Source organism: Cuculus canorus, chromosome Z, assembly GCF_017976375.1.
Source record: "Cuculus canorus isolate bCucCan1 chromosome Z, bCucCan1.pri, whole genome shotgun sequence".
NCBI classification, from domain to species: Eukaryota; Metazoa; Chordata; class Aves; order Cuculiformes; family Cuculidae; genus Cuculus; species Cuculus canorus.
The window spans coordinates 64,508,289-64,527,911 of NC_071441.1; the positions used below are offsets into that span (position 1 = coordinate 64,508,289).

General features: G+C 35.9%; 1 protein-coding gene across 2 annotated transcripts in view; it reads left to right on the forward strand.

Annotated features, from left to right (window-relative positions):
- Window positions 1–19,623, forward strand: part of MSH3 (mutS homolog 3) — a 112,848-nt gene that overhangs the window by 82,475 nt on the left and 10,750 nt on the right. For both annotated transcript variants that reach the window (XM_054053713.1, XM_054053712.1), the window contains exons 19-20: window positions 2,399–2,513; window positions 5,263–5,420. In XM_054053713.1, coding sequence (XP_053909688.1) covers window positions 2,399–2,513; window positions 5,263–5,420 — 273 coding nt within the window. The remainder of the gene's footprint in view (window positions 1–2,398; window positions 2,514–5,262; window positions 5,421–19,623) is intronic.

A 19,623-nucleotide genomic window follows, 5' to 3' on the forward strand; every position in this document is an offset into this window, starting at 1 on the left:
CGTGTATTAAATGTATGTGGATGAAGGGAAGTCAACTTACGTATGCTTCTGCTTTTATACAGCATAAAGATAATATTGATCACTTCTGGACCCTTGGGAACTTGTGTGCCTTTATCAAAATCTCTTTGATAGCGATTGCTCACTTGTTTCTGTTGTACTTAGATGAGGAAACAAAACTATGATTTGTTCACTATGTGGACTTTAAATAATTCACTGAATTTTTAAAAGTGGCTCTTTGCATATAGACTGTCATGATGGAGACTTCTCAGCGAGACCTCACCTGTGAGGGAGGTGTCAATAATTAAATTTGAGATGGTGGCTAAAGGAAAGATGGGACTTTCATATTATCTGCTTTAAGTATTTCAAAGGAATGAGTTTTGATTAAGTGAGGGTTGTTTCCTGTCACCTTATCTGAGACATGTAAATGAGTCATGAAGTCAGGAGCACCGGTGCACCACACAGTTGTTGGAGAGAGGTAAGCACATCTTCCGGTTTCAAAGTGTCTCAGGACTCCTGTATTGGGAAATTTGTCCTTTTTATGGACGATGTACAACATCAGACCTCTCAGGTAATTAGGGCTCTCAGCAAAATTAGATACCTAAAGATGACGGTGTAGGTAACCCAGAGATCATCATCTGATGTTAGAGTATCCACTCTGCAAAGTGTGAATTCATTTAGCTTTAAGGAATGAAAATGTAGTACAGGACTAATGAACACGTTATGCATTCCAGAGTAATTAACTTTTTTTCCTCACTGGATGATGCACATAACTGTCTGATTGTGGGAACACAGGGGAGGAAAGAGCATATGAATGATTGTGACTGAGACCATGCTTCTGTGGGCCCACTGTCTGAAATGAGAATGGGCAGTCAGCAGGGCTTATGGCATCCTGTCACAGTTACATGGAAGGAGGCTTGAGCATTGAAAAGAAGGGGATTGTTTCCAAAGACAAGTGCAGAATTATAAAATGGCAAAGGGATCATGTCATGTCTCTCTCTCTTGAATGCGAAGTGGAGAGGTGCAAGAGGAAGTGCTTCTAGGTATGTTCTCCTCCTTTTTCAGACCATTATGTTACAGCTCCAAACAACTTACCCATCCAGCAAATGGAGGATGAAATTTCCTTTCTCCATCCCCAAATCCAAAGCATCTGTCTGTATTGGTTTTATCTCAGCTATACAAATGCAAGAAATATCTTTATACTTAAAAAAGGACATTGTTATCCACTTGCACCTCTTTTCCCAGTGCTTTGTGTTCCTAACAAGACATCTATTTTATCTTTTGTTTCCTTTCAAATTCTATCATTCTTCAGCCCAACAAAAGTCACACTCCCCACATCTTGTCTTCCCTCTGAAGTCCACCTAAATTATTAGTTGATTTCCGGTAAAAAAAATTCTATGGCTTTATTCCAGTATTCTCTTTTCTGCACTGCTGCCACTTTCCTGTTATTTCAGAGTGATTGTACTTTGAGCATAGGAAAATGTTGTTGAGACGTTAAACCACATTTACTTCTCCAATGAGTTATGCGCTTCAGTTTACAATGAAAAAGTTGTTGCAGAGAACAAAAAGAAATCATGGTTGTAATTCAGTGGAACACACTTCTTTTCCTTTGTTTGTTCTGTGAAGAGCACACAGGTCTGAGAGATGGAGCTTTTCAGACATGGAGATACCTATTTGTATTGAAGGTGGAAGCATTTAAGACAAATTCTTTTTACATGTTTTGGAGATGACAGAAAAAAGTATTTATCTGGTTTGCGTATTGATTTCTGAAAAAGCACTGTCATTTCAGTATTTTAACTTTTCAACTTAGGTAGTAAGCTCTTTCTGTAGGCAGTTATTGTTTGACTCTTGTACATGTTCAGGAATTACTGTTAGGTTATGAGACCTGCTAATGTATATAAGAGAGTTACTGTTCTGTCATACTCTAATCTTGTGCGTTATCAGTTGTAATATACATAGTTGGATGATTTTTTTTACTCAGCACGCTCCAGTTAGGACTTACGCAGTAACAGGCTCGACCAGTTCATCAGCAAGTTCATTCTGAGAATTTGAAATATATGTGAAAAGGTAGCATTTTGCAGAAGCTGGTGAAGTGGTGGGAAGAAGGCAGACTGTCCTCCAGTTTGGGCAGTTTTCTGTTGTTTGTTCATTTTGTAGTTCTAAATAATTCTTTAGAATGCACAGAAATGACTGAAAACATTCCCTAGGTAATGAAAAAATGAAGAAAATGTTCTAAAACTTCTTTTTTTTTTTCAGAAATATTTGATAGCAATAGTTAATTTTGTAATTTTTTTTTTCCCCACAAAAATTTCATCAAAGATGACTCTCCTCCGGAATTTAGTTATCGTGGTTCTAATTAATCAGTTACAACTTTGAAATTAGTATCTCTTCTTTTTTGCAGACCAACTGTACAAGATAATCATCGAGAAATAATTATAAAAAATGGAAGGCATCCTGTGATTGATGTACTACTGGGAGAACAGGATCAGTATGTTCCAAATACCACTAACCTTTCAGTAAGTATTGTTTGAGCTTCAAAATCATTCAAGGGACGGAATCTGGGATATGCTTCTTGGCCAGGAAGTTAAAATAATTTAATCATACAACTGTCTGCTTGGTAGCGTTTCAGATAGATATTATTGCTAGATGTAATCACATTTGTTTTGTCCTTTTTCTGGTATGTTGCAGCCAGACACTCTTTATGATCTTGTTCAACCTTCATGGCATAAAGAAAATTGATCTCAAAAGTAGGCAGATGAAAGTTTTAAATAGTTATTTTTGAAAAATAAATGAATAGTTACAGGAGTTTTTTAAGCGTCACCAGGAGGAGCCTGTATTTTGTCATAAGTTTATTTCAAATTTTTTAATATACAAGCAACAACTTCAGTTTTTGTGTAATGTGTTGCAGCCTTAGTTTTCCGAATTAATTCTAAAATAGCTCAGATATTATTTTTAGGTCTTTCTCTAGTATGTGTTTTCCTTTTTTTCTGGAAGTACTAATTTCATACAGCCTTTCCTAATCTGACAATGCCTACTTGGAGGTCTGTCTCTTCATTGTGCAGTATCAAGTATATGCTCTATATAATCTGTGCATTAGTTGTAAGAAGCCTTTCATATTAACATATGATGAAGACTCCCCATGTGCTGGTTGCAGACTGTGTGTTACCATTAAGTCCATGTCAGTCTGTTTCCTGCAATGGAGAATGATATTGGGAAGTAATAAGTAATTACTTGTCTGGTAAACAAAATGTGTGTGGGCAACTTAACATTTTCTATGCTATGTTACCTAAATTGTATGACCTAGATTACCTAATTTTGCTGTGAATATGCAATTATCACAGGTAGGAAATTTTGCCATATTTTATTTCACATATCTGTTTCTTTTAGCATCTTTTAGTTTGTTTCCTTCTCTTTTTTTTCTGAAAAACTGAAATCTGTCTTTTAAATAACATATTCTTTTGACTTTTTTTTAGTAAATATTTACCTGACTATATCTTCTTAAATACTACATTTCTGTTTGTAATGAATATAAAAAATATGCTTGCAACTTAACTCTGAATACATAACTGATGATTTTTCATGATTTTCATACAGTAAATATAGAAAAGGTATGAAACAGATGTCAGTTTGGAGCATTGCTGGAATAAACATCATACAAATTTGTATGTATTTCTCTGGAAATATTTTTAAATGCTCTTCTGTACTGAACAATGATACAGATATTACGCAGTACTTCAGGGAGTGTTTTTAAAATTATTTTTCAAATCCGAACAAGCGACAGATGGCATTTACAAAAAATTCAACATTTCATTTAGTATTCATCATGCACTTTCCCTTGTTAGTATGATTCTTTTATTTGCTTTCTAATACTGAATATTACAAAATCAAGTGGTCATGGTAGAATAATTTTTGCCTCTACTGTCGGTCTGAGTTGTCTCTTTTTTGAGAGAAGTGAGTGGGAACCAAGTTTATTAAAACACCTCTAGTTTTAAACTGGTGTGTTTGAATCAGCAGGAAAATGCTTCTGCTTTCATGTTTTCGACTGAAATGTTGTCAAATATCTAACTATAGGAAAAGCGTTCTCGTAGTGCCTTGAAATAAACATATTGTTCTGTTCCCTGTGTCCTAAAATATCCATGGATTTTTTAGTACTTTTAACTTGTACTGTAAATTCCAAAAAGATGGTAGCTTATGGTTTCATACAGTTGGAAGGGTAGATGTATTCTTTGGTCGGATGTTATGGCACATGTTCTTCCTGAAAGTTGGCTTTGCAGGCCAGCTTCCAGTCTCACAACATGGTTGAAGGGACTCTGGAGGAATACCAAACCATGTGCAAGAAATTTTTGGATTTTAACAGATGAACTCATTCTGCTTGAAAGTATCTATAAATTCTATTATGTTGAGCCAAATGGTGGCTCAGAGAAAGTTTTAGTAGCAGTATTGAAACTATACCTTGGAGACTAGAATATTATGAATTTTGTTCCTGTATAGTCATACAAATTTTATTACATCCATCCTGATAATGGCATTTTCTGGGGTTTGACTTTATTGTGACTTCCTATTCTGGGATTTTCTTAGGAAAAACTAACCAGATTTTTGCATATAGTAAATACTGATTATATGTATCTTCTGTATGATCTGAATTATGATATAAAAGTGACAGTCCGATATGAATTTTATTTGCCTCTCTCTACTAACTGGCTGAAAGCCTGACAAAAAAATGAATCAGTAAAGGTAGTGAAGTTTATTCTGTGGAGATTTCTATTTTCTTGTCACAATGACTGATCAATTCTAAGCTTCCTAAATAGCATGGCTAATATTCATTATGCACAGCTTGCCCTTTCTTGCCTGCCCCTTCCATCCGGCAGTGGAGTATGCTCCTTTTTGCATACTAATACTATTTGCATGCTAATTTTGATTACTTTGTCAGTTGTATGCACCCATTAGAAAGGAAAAGTATAGTTGCCTAAATTCCATGCATAGTTTCTGTCCGTTTTAATCATGAGTAGTGAAAGTTGGTTGTGATCCTCCTCTCTCAACAGCCTGAAGAGGTCTTAGGAAAATCTATTGATCTGAGACTTCATGATATCTTGAAAAGTGAATGTGATGAACTTGAAGAATGAAGGAAGCTGTTCACCTAGAAACAGAATGTTCAATCTTGACTACTTTTCCTTTATCCCGCTAAGCAGATACACACATACTAAACTTTCTTATAAAAGCACCATATGCAGGACAATGTATTTGACGACTGTTTTGTATTTCCAGGGAAATGGTGAAAGGGTCATGATAATAACTGGACCCAACATGGGAGGAAAGAGCTCCTATATAAAGCAAGTTGCATTGATCACAGTCATGGCGCAGATTGGTTCTTATGTTCCTGCAGAGGAGTCAACAATTGGTGTTGTGGATGGTATTTTTACCAGGTAATGTTTCAAAACTTGCTGTAAGTTTATGAAAATGTTATTGTGGCAGGGGATGTGTGTGTATATCCAAGAATAATTACATAGTTCATTTAAAACTTCGCAATTTAAACTTGAAATTTCCTTTTTTGCTTTAAATGCATGCTTTGATTGTTAGATTTTGATTATGGTTTTCTGGTAAGCTGTAGTACTTTTTTTGTAATCTTTGAATCTTTAAAGGATAAGAATGTTAGTAAGTCTCTCTTGACTTGTCTTACTTACCTTGATTAAAGTCCAGGTGTCTAAATTCATCTGTCTGAATGAACATCTCAGCCAAATTTATTTTGCTGGGTGATAGCCGAATGATGTTTCCGCTAAGATGAATGTTGTCACCTCTAAAAATGATGTCATGGTTTCTGCTGTGCTGCATGGTTGTACATATTTGCAATGTTTCAGACTGAGAATTTTGGGCTATGTATATTCTATGCTTACCGTCTTTCCTGTAATACTAGTCTTGAACACACTTTGTGTGATGTCTTTTAAAGAATGAGTAATGGCAGTTCATTTCACACAGTCTCATTTTTAAGATTGTGCTCAGTAATTTTTGAAGATTATCAATAAAGACAAAATTTTTGTATTTTATAAACTAATATTACCAAGTGTTATCCAACTGTTTTTTCCCCTTTTTCTTTATTGTATTTTTCATGAGCCAAAGTTCTGTGTAACTGATGGTATTTGCAATAGATTTTTTTTTTTATAGTTGTAAGTTTAAAAATAATCATTTATCTGTGCTGAAATTATCTTTCCTTTAACACTAGTTCTGTGATGGCAGTGTGCACTTCAGAGTTAACTTCTAACAGTGATTCTGAGATACTACTCATCCGGGATTACTTCATCTTGTGAAGTTATTGTGCTCTTATGCCTCACTGTATCATGACAAAAATGAATGAAATCATGCTTTGATGCACTTCAGTGCTAAGCAGTTGAACAAATTAGAAAACCATTTGTATTATCTTTCAAAAAAATTAATCAGAGCTGAAAATTCGAAATAGTTAACTTCTCTCCTTACCCTGTGTTGAAAGTAGTTGACTGGTTGATTGGATGAGCGTTTCTCGAGGGGACATGGAGATATACAAGATCTGATTTACTTTACAGAAAGAACATTACAACTTTACTAATAATTTGAAGATTGGTTTTGTCTTCCTCTGTGTTTTGTTCGGTAATTTAGAATACTTGTGTTCACACTGTCTTAATTTCTAGCGACATAAACCTAAGTCTGTTATTCTTAAGTTTAATATCCCTTTTTTTTCTATCTGTCACTGCAACAGGATTATTTCTGCAGAAAAATTAAGAAATATGACATAGATACTGGGAGTATCAGTAGATACTGTTTTGTTTTATGCCCACTAGGAAGTGTCCTCTACAATGTAAAAACCTTGAAATGAATATATCTGTGTTCAACCTGTTCCCTAGTGTATTTCTCTGATTCCACTTTTCTCTACGTTATAGGTATTTTCACATCTGGTAAGTTAGTATTGTTTGAAGGTAAAACTTACGCTTTTAGACTCTGAGCCAAGCAGACCTGGAATGTATTACTTATTGGCTGTAAGGTTTCAGAGCATTTAATTTGGAGCCCAGTCAGATTCTAACACTAGGAATTGTGTTTTTTTCCCTGTCTAAATTAGCTCTGGAAGCTCAACTGGATATGCTTTTCTTCACTTAACACAAAATCTGTCAAACACTAGATGAATATATTAGAATGACTTAAATTCTTGTCATTGCACTGGCAATTAAGAGTAAACTAATGGGTTCAGTATTAAGAAGAAATTGAAAATATATTACTGAGGTAGAAATCGTGATGCATTAGTTAGAAGGTTAGCGGGAAGCAAAAAAGCTGAGTTTATGCATTGCATTCCTTCGGGAATCCAGGATGCTCACTTCAATTTGTGAAAGATTACCAGTGGAACTGCTTGTCTGTTCATCTGTTTAAACTTTTGTACAGTGTAATTAGAGGGGATTGATTGTACTGTTGGGACAGGTATTAGCCACTTCCAGTGTACCTATAGGATATTAGATCTTGACCCAGTTGTAGCTTTCCTTGCAGCACAAATGTTTAGGAGAATACTTGCATTGTGATTTTGCTTCAGCCTTCCAGGGGCTTTCCCTGCTCTATAGATCAAAGTAATGACATCATGCTACCCAAGTAAAGTTGACAATGCTCTTTTCTGTCCCACTATATTTGATTGTCAGTAGACAGAAAATGGTTTTAGTGCCCAGACTGATCTTTACCTAACTCCTGCTTCACTTTCAACACTCCAAGTCATGAACTTCACCTTCTACAATGAAAAAAAGAAGTAATTTACTAGATTCTGTAATCAGAGTCTGAAGGTGTACAGAGGCTGTCCAGGAAGTAGGCACCTCTATTTTGGTTCGTTTGGGTATTTTTTGGGTTCATTTTTTTTTTTTTATTCGGGGTTCTGGGAAAGGTCTTAAAGTGCATAGGTCTGTCAGGTCACGTTAATGTGGTGTTATATTCCAGGTATTTCTTAGACCTAGGAAGTTATCCTTCTAGTAGTTTTTAATACCTGGTTAGAGAAACAATAAATTCAGCTGCAACATGATATATCATACATTGTTTCTTTAGTACTCTGTCTGGCTCAATACAATTTCTAAAGCCTCAGCTTTTGCCAAGAATTCTCCTTTGGTAGGGAATGAGCTTGAAGAGATCAGAGATGTTCTGTTGTTTTGCCTCCAATTTTGACTTTTTGTTTTGTTTTCTTGTCTGTTTTTGTTTTGGGAGTTGTTTTTGTTTATTTGAATAGAATACACCTATGCAGGTCTCCCTTATGCACTGCCACCTAAGGCCACAAGTGTCTTACTGGGAAATGTTTTGTTTGTTTGTTTGTCTTGATAAATATGGTATATTTTTAATCTTTTAAAAACATTGAATGGGAAGATGTCAGTTTCCAAGTTATTTTCAGCACTGCCGTAGTGTGTTGTTTTCTAGATGTTGCTGTTAGCATAGCAGCCCTGCTATAAGCGATGCTTTGCAGGCTGGCTCCCTATTCTGTGCATCAGGAGCACCAACAACTCTGCTGCTTCCTGATATTTTGGGGAATATTGGTACCTTACACTGTAGTCTGTTATGCTTGTAGGTTACATCTTTGAAATATGAATTTATATAGGTGTAAGAGATTTACATTCGTCTAGAATTTGTATCTTGTGTTCTAAGCAGAGTTTCCATGGAAATTGAAAGGTTGCTACTATGTTTATTCCTTTGGATATATTTAGTATTTACGTATTATAGCTTCTTTAAATTGATTTTAAATACTGCATTATATGAAACAGTCTTAAAGGTGCAAAAGGAATACAGTGAAAACAGGAAAGGTTCTTCACAATACAGTGCTAAGGCTAGTCCATACATTTCAGAGTAGTGTTGATAATTTCATCCTAGAGAGGGGGAAAGGGAGAGAATCTTCCACTGCATAATGCCTCTAAGCCCGGGTGATATGCTGTTATAAGTTTGTAAATTGAAAACTTGGAGCTGGGGGAGGGTTCTTCCCTACACTACCCTGCTTACGTTGTTGACTTCTTAAGGAACTGTGAGTGCTCCTATGGACTCCCAAATCTTACTATTTATGTGTAAGAACAGCCTCATTATTTCCGTTGCTACGCTTTGTTCCTTATCCTGGGAAAGGAGTGCTAAGGATTGTAAAATAAGCAAAAAACTGCTATATTGCTAGGGAGCTCCTGCTTTATAACATCAAGCGAAAAAGACACTAAATACTTCTCCATATTTCTGTATTTTTACTAAAGGTATTTTTAGAATAGATTTTATATTGTATTGTTAAATTGTTTGTATGAATTGCTCACTTGAAATTCCATACTTACATTTTTTTCATGAGTGAATGTATGTGTAAACTATTTTTGTACAAAAAAAGTTACTGCTTTTAGACCATATGCCATGCCTGTAATTTAAAGAATAGCTATGTGATATGGAGGGTGTGTAGAATATTTTGAGGATGTTTTGCTGGTTGATATTATCTTCTTTTTTTTTTCCTTTTCCTATAAGAGATAAAGTTTTCATGCAACCTTTGCTTATGGAATTTAGCTTAATCGGTGCCATTATAGTTAAGAATTTTAGAAGAGTTATGGAGAAGTCAACACCCAATCTATTTTGACTTTCAGTAGGATTTGAGTATGTAATTCTCTGATGTTTGAAAATTTCCACCTGAGTTTCTTCTTGCAGTAACTGTGTTCAGTTTTTTATTTAAATTTGTGTTAGTTCTAATATAGATACTCAGACATTGGAGTGAATGTAATGTTTCTCTGTGTGATTGTGTAGAAAGACAAAGCGAGTGTGGCCACACACATATGGAGGAACTAATGAAAGAAATTCTATCAACCTAATCATACTTTCAGAAGAGGTGATGTTTAGCTGTTGAAGAGAGCTGACTTTCAAAGAGGTCCCACTTAGAATAAATTATTGATATGATTTCTATACAGCTACAAAATTTCAGCCTACTACCTCTAGGTCACCAGTAGCTTTTCCTGAGGATCAATATTCAAAACTAAGAGAGTGAGTATTCTAACAATTTGAAGGTAATATATGCTCAAACAGACAAACTAATTAATAGTTCTAATTACCATATGCCTTGTATTCAAGATTTTAAGAGTCAATTTATTTAAATCGCAGTCTACTGTTAGAAAGAATACTGTCGATGACATCACTTTCTACCAACTCTAGATAAGGTAAAGGGACAGAGAAGAATTTCCTTGCTAGAGTGCTCACCTGCCTGGCTTTTTTTCTTATGCTGAAATAAAAGCTATTTCACTTATTTTGGTGATAAGATGTAAGTATGTGTAGTTGCACTATGATGACATACGTCTTCCAGTGAGGTTTTATACCATCAGCCAAAGTTAAAGATGCAGCTTCAGTTGTCTGAATGAATAGGTTGCTCTGTCTTTTAGTTGTATTCAGAAACTGCCTCTTACAGGTTGTGTCATATGCTTAAAGGTTAAAGGAATAAATAGAAGCATCAGTAAGGTGCATGTAGTTTATCCTCTCATGCACTTTATCTCAAAAGAGTTATCTTGTTGTTTACTGATTCTCAGTATGGCTTTAATCCTCATGATGACAAATAAATAGAGTTTGAATGGAAGAAGGTATATTAAGAAAATGGAGGGATGGTGGAGGTTTGCATTTGAGTTTACTAGGTGGTAGTGGTAGGTTGCCTAGGTAAGCAGCAGCTGAATTCTTTCACCTTATGTAAGGCATGCAGTCACCTGCACTTCAAGGCAATTGTCTTGGTGTATAGGCTTTGTGCATCACATGATCTGTATTTAAGAGTACAGAATTTTGTCCTACATTTTAGCCTTTTAACAGATTATTTAGATATATTTTTAACATGGAGGGCACTCTTCATGGCTGTCTACAGATAAGAGATAATAAATTCAAATATTATATCAGATATATAAACTATATATCTGAAAATGTTGTGAAGACAGATAGTCTTGGCTCACCTCAGCAAGGAAAGGACAGTTTTGTTCCTCTAGCTTGTATTATGTGTCTCTGTAGAGTGTTTCAGATAGACATGGCTACAAGTGGAATCCTGAATCTATCTGTTCTAGAGTATGTTATAGCCATTTTTTAATTTTCTTGTCTTTCTTCCTTCTATATTGATTTTGAACATGGTTAATAGTTGGTTAATAGTTTCTCATTCTAAGCAAAACTAATGTGCAGAAATCTTCAGGCTGCTTATCCTAACAGGCCTGTTTGGCATGACAAAGTTGCAGAGACATATAAATTAGGCCCTCTGACTTTAAGCTGTTGCCATCATTCAGTGACTTGATGCTTCTGACTGATTGAGAAGAAGATGTGTCCTGGTGAGGTACTTGCACGTACTCCTGGCTCTCATGCAGTCTGCTTGATTCCAGATACAGGAGCTGAGAGAGAGAGCGAGCATCAGTCTGGGGCTTTGTGCTTCTTGAATGTGTCTTTGAAGGCAGTCTTCAGAGCCCTGCACAGAGACCTACCTCATTGTCCTGCATATGCAGAAGTGTGCTCTCAGCTTTTGTGATCTTTGGATCTGTAAGGAGAGGGAGGAGGCAAAGGAAAAGAAAAGGATGTTTTCTGAATTGGTTGATAATTATCCAACACTGAAATAATGAGGGAGTTGTAACCCCTCGCCAGTGTCCTTAAGTTGGATCATTTTATTTCGAGTCCATAGCCAAGATCCAGTTCTAGCCACATACCTTGCCAAGGAGTGGTGATTATGAGGTGATCAATCAGGTCAATATAAGGAAGGAGTTTTGAGGACTACAAGTGACAACAGTGCTAATGAGAGACATGCCAAGTGAAGATCACTCTTGCTGTTGAAGGTAGCATTTGAGGACATACCCATGTGAGTATCAGCTATGTCCTCACAGCTGTTGTATGTGGTTACACAGATCAGCAGAGCCTGCTCATCCCTTTTTGCTGCCCACTTTTTCTTGAGGCTAGCAAAATATCTATGCTTGAGAAGACATCCCAAATGCATGCATTACTCAGTTTGCCATAGCAGTGTCGATGAGCAAGGTACCACCAACTAGTCCTAGACCAACACATCACTCCAGCCTGCCTTTTTTATCCAAGCTGAGACTGCTTTCATGTGACAGAGTGGCACTCTGTCCTTGAGGCAACTTAGTACTGCCCACCAGATAATCCTTCTTTCTCTTCTAAGAAACAGAATAGGTGCAAGGAAAGCAAGCTCATTCTGTCTTCTCAGTTCTTTGGATGAAGTGACCATTTCATGTTTTCAACCTTTTGTACAGTCAACCTGGCAACATACTCATAGGGTTTTAAAGAAGAAATGGCATTATTTATACCTATATCTGGCTTAACATGGTGATAACTGATTATTAAGTCTCTTTTTGTCAGTAGGAAGCTGCTTTAAAGGCCAAGACATTTCATCACAGAGTCTCTCTGAGTGGGTAACTTAATGTGTTGTGCTGTTCTGCCAGCTGGTGGCTGTACTTCCCTTGCTCTGCTACTGCTTGGGTGGTATCTTCAATTGATCCTGAAGTCCGCAAAGCCAAGATGTGGCCCATTCCACTTAAATTTGTGAGCATTGCCTACTCATATAGAACAGAGTTTGATGTTATATCAGAAAAACCACAGTGTTTGAGTGCCTGCTTCCATCATCCTGTGAGTCAGTCATGTGCAATTGGATATGAGACATTGTATGTCTTACTACAGCCGTCGTGGATGCTTTCATCCGTATTATTTCTCTGTCTTGATTGTTGGCACCTAACAGAGAATTTTTGGGCCAGAAAACAGAGGAATGTTTGTGGCTGCACCTCTGTAGGCTTGTGCAAGAATCCAGGATGCATAGAGCTTTTGGCCTGTTTCCCATTGGAAAATGGCTGTAAGAGGTCTTTTCTCATTGGTATATGCTACTTTGTCTTTTATTTTTTCCTTTCCTTGTGCCAGGAAGATTTCATATATTGTCAATGGCATGATCATCAGCTGAAGAGCACAAGCTTTAGAGGCAGAGGACTTGGCAGAGTGTACGTTATAGGGTCTTCTTATGGTCAACAGCAGAGTGTGGCTATTCCTCTGCCAAGGTGAAAAACCCAATGTGGAGTCTTGCTTCTTACTGGCATATTGTTCTCCCTTGTAGAAGAATTACAAGTTTATTCCACCTACAAGTGTGTATTGCGAAGGCACAGCTATGACCAAGTGTAGCAAATTCTTGCATTTAATGCAAGGGACGTTTAGGAACACCTGAAGTTGTTTTTAAAGTCTTTAATGCTTACCTTGTTTTGGCATGGTCAAGAAGATAAGAGATGATAATCTGGAAAGAAATGCTGTTAAAGCTTAGAGGACATTTTAGGGATGAAGGATTTCTTTGAAGTAAACTAAGAATCCCAAGAGAACTCAACCCTTGTTAATTAATGTTTCTTTAGAGGTGATGCGTCAAACTTGCCATAATGCTTTCTTCTGTATATTTTATTCAAAATCTGTGTTCATCGGACCTCTAAATGTTGGAATTGACTTCCAAAAAGGTCTGGTTATAGTACAGACACATTTTGAATGTTATCTCCCTAAATACTTTTTCACCTCTTTAATTCTGACAGATTGACAAATTCATATTACTACTTTGTCAAGAGTGTGTGTAGCTGAAGGAAACTAGTAGGCAAAGCTCACTATTTTCTCTCTAGACAAATATGTATTTTTAACTGGATAAAATGTACATATTTATGGCATCATTGCAAATTTTAGTGTGATGAAAAATCATGATGGAAAGCAAATATTGTCATAACATCTGCAAACATTTGGGCAATCAATTTTAGATATTTGTGTTTATTTTTTCTTTGCTTCATGGGAATGTCACCGTTATTAAAATTTTAAATATATTTAAAATTGCATTATTTACTTGAACAGATCAAAATGCTCCAGGGCTTGTTAAAAGTACATTTTATAAGAAATCTTGAGAAAACCAGGAAGCACAGGATGAGGTGATGTGTGAAGCAGGAAAAAGAAAATGATTTTATCAGAATGGAAATTCAGTAGATGTTTTCCAAATGCTTTTCACAATAAATTTAAATCTGAGGTAAATCACATAAGAATGAAAAATGAAATAATGTTTGTAAATATTAACAGAAATGACTTTTCAGTTGATCAAACTGCTTTTGACAAAAAAAAATCCCAGCTTTTTGTAACTAGGCAAATAATGTTGCACTTAGTTTCATTCCCGTTTTAGTAGTCGATCAGTAGGAGGGAGCTGCACAGCAGTGGGACACAGGGGGAAAATGTCTGTATTTAAAAAAATAAATAAGTAACAGGCTCCATTATTTCAGAGCTTCACTGCAGAAATGGTGCTATTTGCACAGCAATAGGCAAAAACTAGGTTTGAAAAAGAGAACGGTTTATGACTAGAATGCAGCTTGTTGTATTCTTTGCTATTTATGTATTTTTTCACAAAAGGCTGTATTTGCAGAGACACTGTCCAGGAACTCACTTGTTTGAAAATGCTGTAGAAGCATTCTTCATTAGAGGTCTTTTCCTACATAGTGATTTCACTAAACACAGCAAACAAACGGACATCTTCCATCCAAAGCTACCCTGTGTACTTAATGTTGATTGCTGAGGGGGCAGCATGCTGGTGATGTTTTAAAATGGCTACTACTGTGCAGGAAAGACTTGGGGAGATTTTCTGTCTTAAATGGGCCTGTCTCTTATTGTTAGTCCTTTATTCTGTGAGTGGAGTATGATATTGCTTTTTACCCCTTGAAGGGGTTTGCATTGATTTGATTTTGTTATAAATCTTAAGCAAAATATACTATACATACATAAGAGATTACATAATCATGGCATTTTAGTATCTGCTGAAGAATCTTTCTCTGAACTTTGTGCTTCATTACCATTTCAGGGTTTCTGTGTCTTTTTTTGGAATTCTTGTGCTGACCACCACCTCTAAAATGAGCCAGAATGTTGGGCTGGCCTAGCATAGGTTTTGTGCATTCACATACTTAACAATAATAAGTTTGTCATAAAGAACAAGAACGTCGGTATTTTGCCAGTTCAGTATATAGCCTTTAATTTTCATATCCCATGCAGGCTTTGTTATTCTCAAAAGACCAGTTACCAAACTAAAAAAGTCCTTGCTTCCATTTATTGCTTTATTAAGCTTTATTGATTTCTTTGAGGCTTACAGCGTAGGATTATAAAGATTAGTCTTCCTGCCTGGCCTAGAAATATCGTTTAAATCACAAAACGTGGCATCAAGATTCAGCTAGTCAGCTTCTTCACACCTTTATAAAAAACGTAGGCTATAAAATTCTAGGCTTCAGGTGACAGCAGTGTTGGCAGGGCAGTCTGCAGGTGTCCTGTGAAATACAGAAATCACCAGGAGATTGAGTGCTGAATAGAAAATGTAGAAGAGTTTATCTCAGCAGAGCAACTTGTCTGTATCTTACCTGGTTTTGGCCAAAACTTTGGTTAAAGACTTGTTAGATTTTTTGGTTAGGGTTTTTTTTTTTTGTTGTTGTTGGGGTGTGTGTGTTTTGGTTTGTTTTAGGTGTGTTTTTTTGTTTTGTTTTGTTTTTACACCTGAAAACAAACAAATAAATAAATAAATTTTAAGTAATTAAGACTTTCCTTTGGAAAAAGAATTCTCTCATTTTGCATGTGTGGTTAGACTCTTGAAGGATTAGGGTCAGAAAATTTAAAAGCAAAGGAACTTTTCACATCTGTGTTTATTCCATATATATATCTATATAGTAGTGCTTACTATATAGTAGTACTTGCCATACATATTAATTTATTGTGCAGACAAGTAAGGAACTGCTCATACAAAGCAATCATAAATGACTAGCAAATCCAGGCGAGAATTCTAGATATGATGTGCTAAAAAAGTATTTTTTACATTACTCTAGAAAGCTACTATGACATATAAACAGAACTTGTTAGTTCTCAAGAACCCAAAAGTAATTTACAGGAATGTTGCTTCTTTATGGCACAATAATTTGTTTCATTTTGTTCTTGCTTAATTGTATTTGTGCTTATTGTCAGAATTTCATTTATGCTTACAGTAATATAATTACACCTGTGTGGTAAATTATTCCCAGCTTTCAAGGTGGTGTATTTTCTGTCATGTGAAGATGTTCTTTTTGAAAAACAAGAGAATAAGTAAAATTTCTAGTTGTTGTTGTTAAATTGAAACTTATGTCCTGTTTTTCTAGGAAAGTTGTCGTGGACATATCAGAATACATTTGGACTGTAACTATTTCTGACAGCGTTCTGTACCTCTATAGAAATAAATTAAGATATGCTATGCATATATTTGTAGCTAATTCAGTTTCATGTCTTTGTTTTGCACTATCATGTACCTACATTTAATGATGTAATATTTAACAAAACAGTTCGGTTTACATGCATGGCATTTAATAAAACCTGGTTTGTTTGCAGGGGTTTAAATGAGACTTGAAAATTATTTTTGTTAAATGAAAGACAGTTGTTTATATATACAATGAGATTTATAAAACAATTTGTGCTGTGTTTTGCAGTATTCATGCAAGGGATTGAAAGGCTTTCCCCAGAAGGGGGGGAGGAGGGGGAAGAGTGTGACGGGTGAATTTGACTGTGAAGCTGACCCGCTGTCTTACAGTGAATTGGACACTCTTGCACTGAATGGTGTTATTTACCTTTCTAAAACTCTTCCATGCTATGATTTAACCTAGTCACAATTTGAATTGGATTTTCTGTAGAGTCCACAGGTTTAAAGGGGAAAAGTTCACTTGCGCTGAATACTTCAGCTATTGTCCCTAGTCTGTTGCTATAGTTTCTGCTTTTTAATCCCCCCTTGGCCTCAATCCTTCAGCTACATATGCACATTAACTTAATTACCTTGAGTTCCTTCACTGGAATCCCAGAGTAATAAGTGTAAACCTGTGCATATTTTAGGGTTGTGTTCTTTGTCATTTTTTCAGCTTCTTCAGGCTGATATTGATGGCTTGCAAATAAACACCCTAATTTGAATATATGTTTATAATTTTGCTTCAGCAAAATGATTGTTCTCTTAATCTGTTCTTTCTGTTGACCATCAGTAACATTTATACAGTGTTTCCTACAGAGAAATCAGGGTAAAATCATGTTTGCAGATTCAGTGGCTTAATGAAGACTTCATAAACTTCATCTAGTGTTGGCCTTCTGATGCGCCCTGCCTGCACTGGCAGAACAGGAAAATCTGCAGTAGAAACCTCAGTTTGTACCTGTGCACGGGAACAAAGCATAACTTTTTCACTGATGACAAGAAACGCTTAGTTCTGTGTTTAGCTAAACATGAAGCTTATGGACTTGTGGAAAGCAATCCATTGATACCTTAGGTATAAAATCCTTTGCATGTTTGAACACAGAATTTGAGCTATTGCTGTTGTGTCCTTGTTCTGCTGCTGGACACCCCATTCCTCTGAGGGCTTGGCCCTCATGCCCTGACAGCCAGCTGTTGTAGGGCTGTGGGTATCGTGAGATTGAGAAGGTAAAACTAGTGCTCAAAGTGGTTGAGTTTTAAAATACAGTGGGAAATCTTTAATTCACCAGACATTGCTGGGTTATTTTAACACTGAGCAATGTGTTTGGCCTAGGTGACATAACAAGTTTTTTTAAGAAGTTCCCCTGTTATTGAGAGTATGGTTGCTGAATTTCAGAGAAGAACTTTCTCAAGTGTTCTTCACTAGTGAACGTAACATAAGCTTTTAGAAGAAAAACTGAATTTCTGTTGCCTTTTAAAGCAGTAAGAATGAGAGGATATTGGTAGCTTCTTTCCAGTCAGTGACTGTATTGACTAGACTGGTATTCTGTCATCTGAACTCAGTCCTACTTATGCTGTCAGTTGAGGTGAAGCTTTTAAAATATTGAATGTTCACTGCAATCCGTGGATGTTTTCCTTTCCTCTGGCTCTCAGCAAAAAAATCAATGTAGCTCCCATTGTGAAAGCTAATCCTGTTACATACATTTCTTCTAATATACTGGGGTACAGGTGTGCAGCATGCCTCTGTTGGCCGTGTCTGTGAGGTAATGAGGATTTAAGCAATTACTTGTTCTCACTATTTCAATTACCTAACTGTATGGAAAAGGAGAAAAAGAAGAGTTAAAAACCATGATGAAACAGAGTATTAAAATAATTTTTGATTTGCTTTTCTTTCCAGGGTAATGTAAAGTATGTATCCCTCGTGGTCTTAGGTTTTACTAGTTTAATTGATTTCTCAGTGACTGAGAATATCATATGTCTACAGTAATTTATAAAATAAAAATTTATTTTACATTAACTATGTAATGCATTCTGTCAGGCTTTTCAACAACTGTTTTTCTAATTTGGGTAGCATACTATTGGTATTTCTTTATTGAAAATTTGCAAATAAGTAGTTCTGGAAATAGTTGAGCACCTGTGTGCATGTCAAATCTATATAGGTTAGTATCATGAGTATACTCACTGCGTCATCCTCATAACTTTGCAAACACTTCTTAGAAGTTGTGTAAGAATAATGCAAAAATAATAACTATCCTGATAACGATGCTTTCTGTCATACTTGGGATAAGAGTTATTTTTGAAATTCTGTAATTGCAGTTTCCATAAATTATTTTTCTTATTGTCAGATATTTGTTTGAATCAGAAAGAGCTTGATGGAAGTGAAGTAAGCGATTTACTAATACTTCGGAGAGGGGGGTGGGGGGGAGGGAGTGTGAAGCATTAGTTTCTTACCAGTAAACTGTTACAAATTTGCAGATGCTATCTTTAAAGGATTACTTGATAAATTTCCATTGTATATGGAAAGTAGCCAGAAATTGCAGTATCGAAGTTGGACTATTGATATTACAGAATAAGGAAATCTGTATCTTTTTGTTTGAATGATCATATACAGGTTAAGCATATAGTGCTAGCTGGTTTACATAAAGCTAGTTACTGATGCATCTTATCAAATTTTCCTCCAAAAATAAATTAGTGAAAACTTTGCCTCCCTGTTGTTTTGTTTTTTTTATTCCTGAGGCTATAAACAGGATTCTTCACCACTTGAAACCTACCAGTGAAAAGATATAATGCCTCCTGATCTGTTTTTTTCTTTACATCATAAATGTGTTGGACGTTATAAGAGGAAGAGCTTTTAATTTTTTGAAATTTGGTTGGTTGTGAAAGAGACATTACAACAAGTGGTTCCCAGCCATTGCAGATTCCCAGATTGCATTTGCTGAGGAGTGATAAAGCGCTAAAGAGGCACTCTTCACATTGGATGTCTGCATGCTTCTTGTGGGCAGAATGCTGTCATCTTTCTGAAGGTAGACATTAGAAATTCCATACCAGAAGTAGAAGTTTTTCTATTAATTGTGTCACTACTTCCAGCAGCTGATGTTTTAACAAACAGAGAAGTAGAGCTGTTGAACTTGGGTGGCACTGTTCTTGCTTTAATTGTTTGCTTTTGTGGCTATTGTATTCTATTGTAACCCTTTTTTTTCTGGCATTCTTTTTTGTTTAAGTTAAGAGAGGGAAGAAAAGAAAATGTGGGTAGTGCATAACATGCCTGTATCATTCAGGGACAACTCACACCTCTTTGTATATTTCACCCTTCTGTCATGTTGTGATAAATGCACCATTAAAATGTAATCAATTCTGTCGCCTATTTTAGGAAGAAGTTTAATATTTTGATGTATAAAAACGTGTAGGAGGCAAGGTGCATTAAAATGTGAATT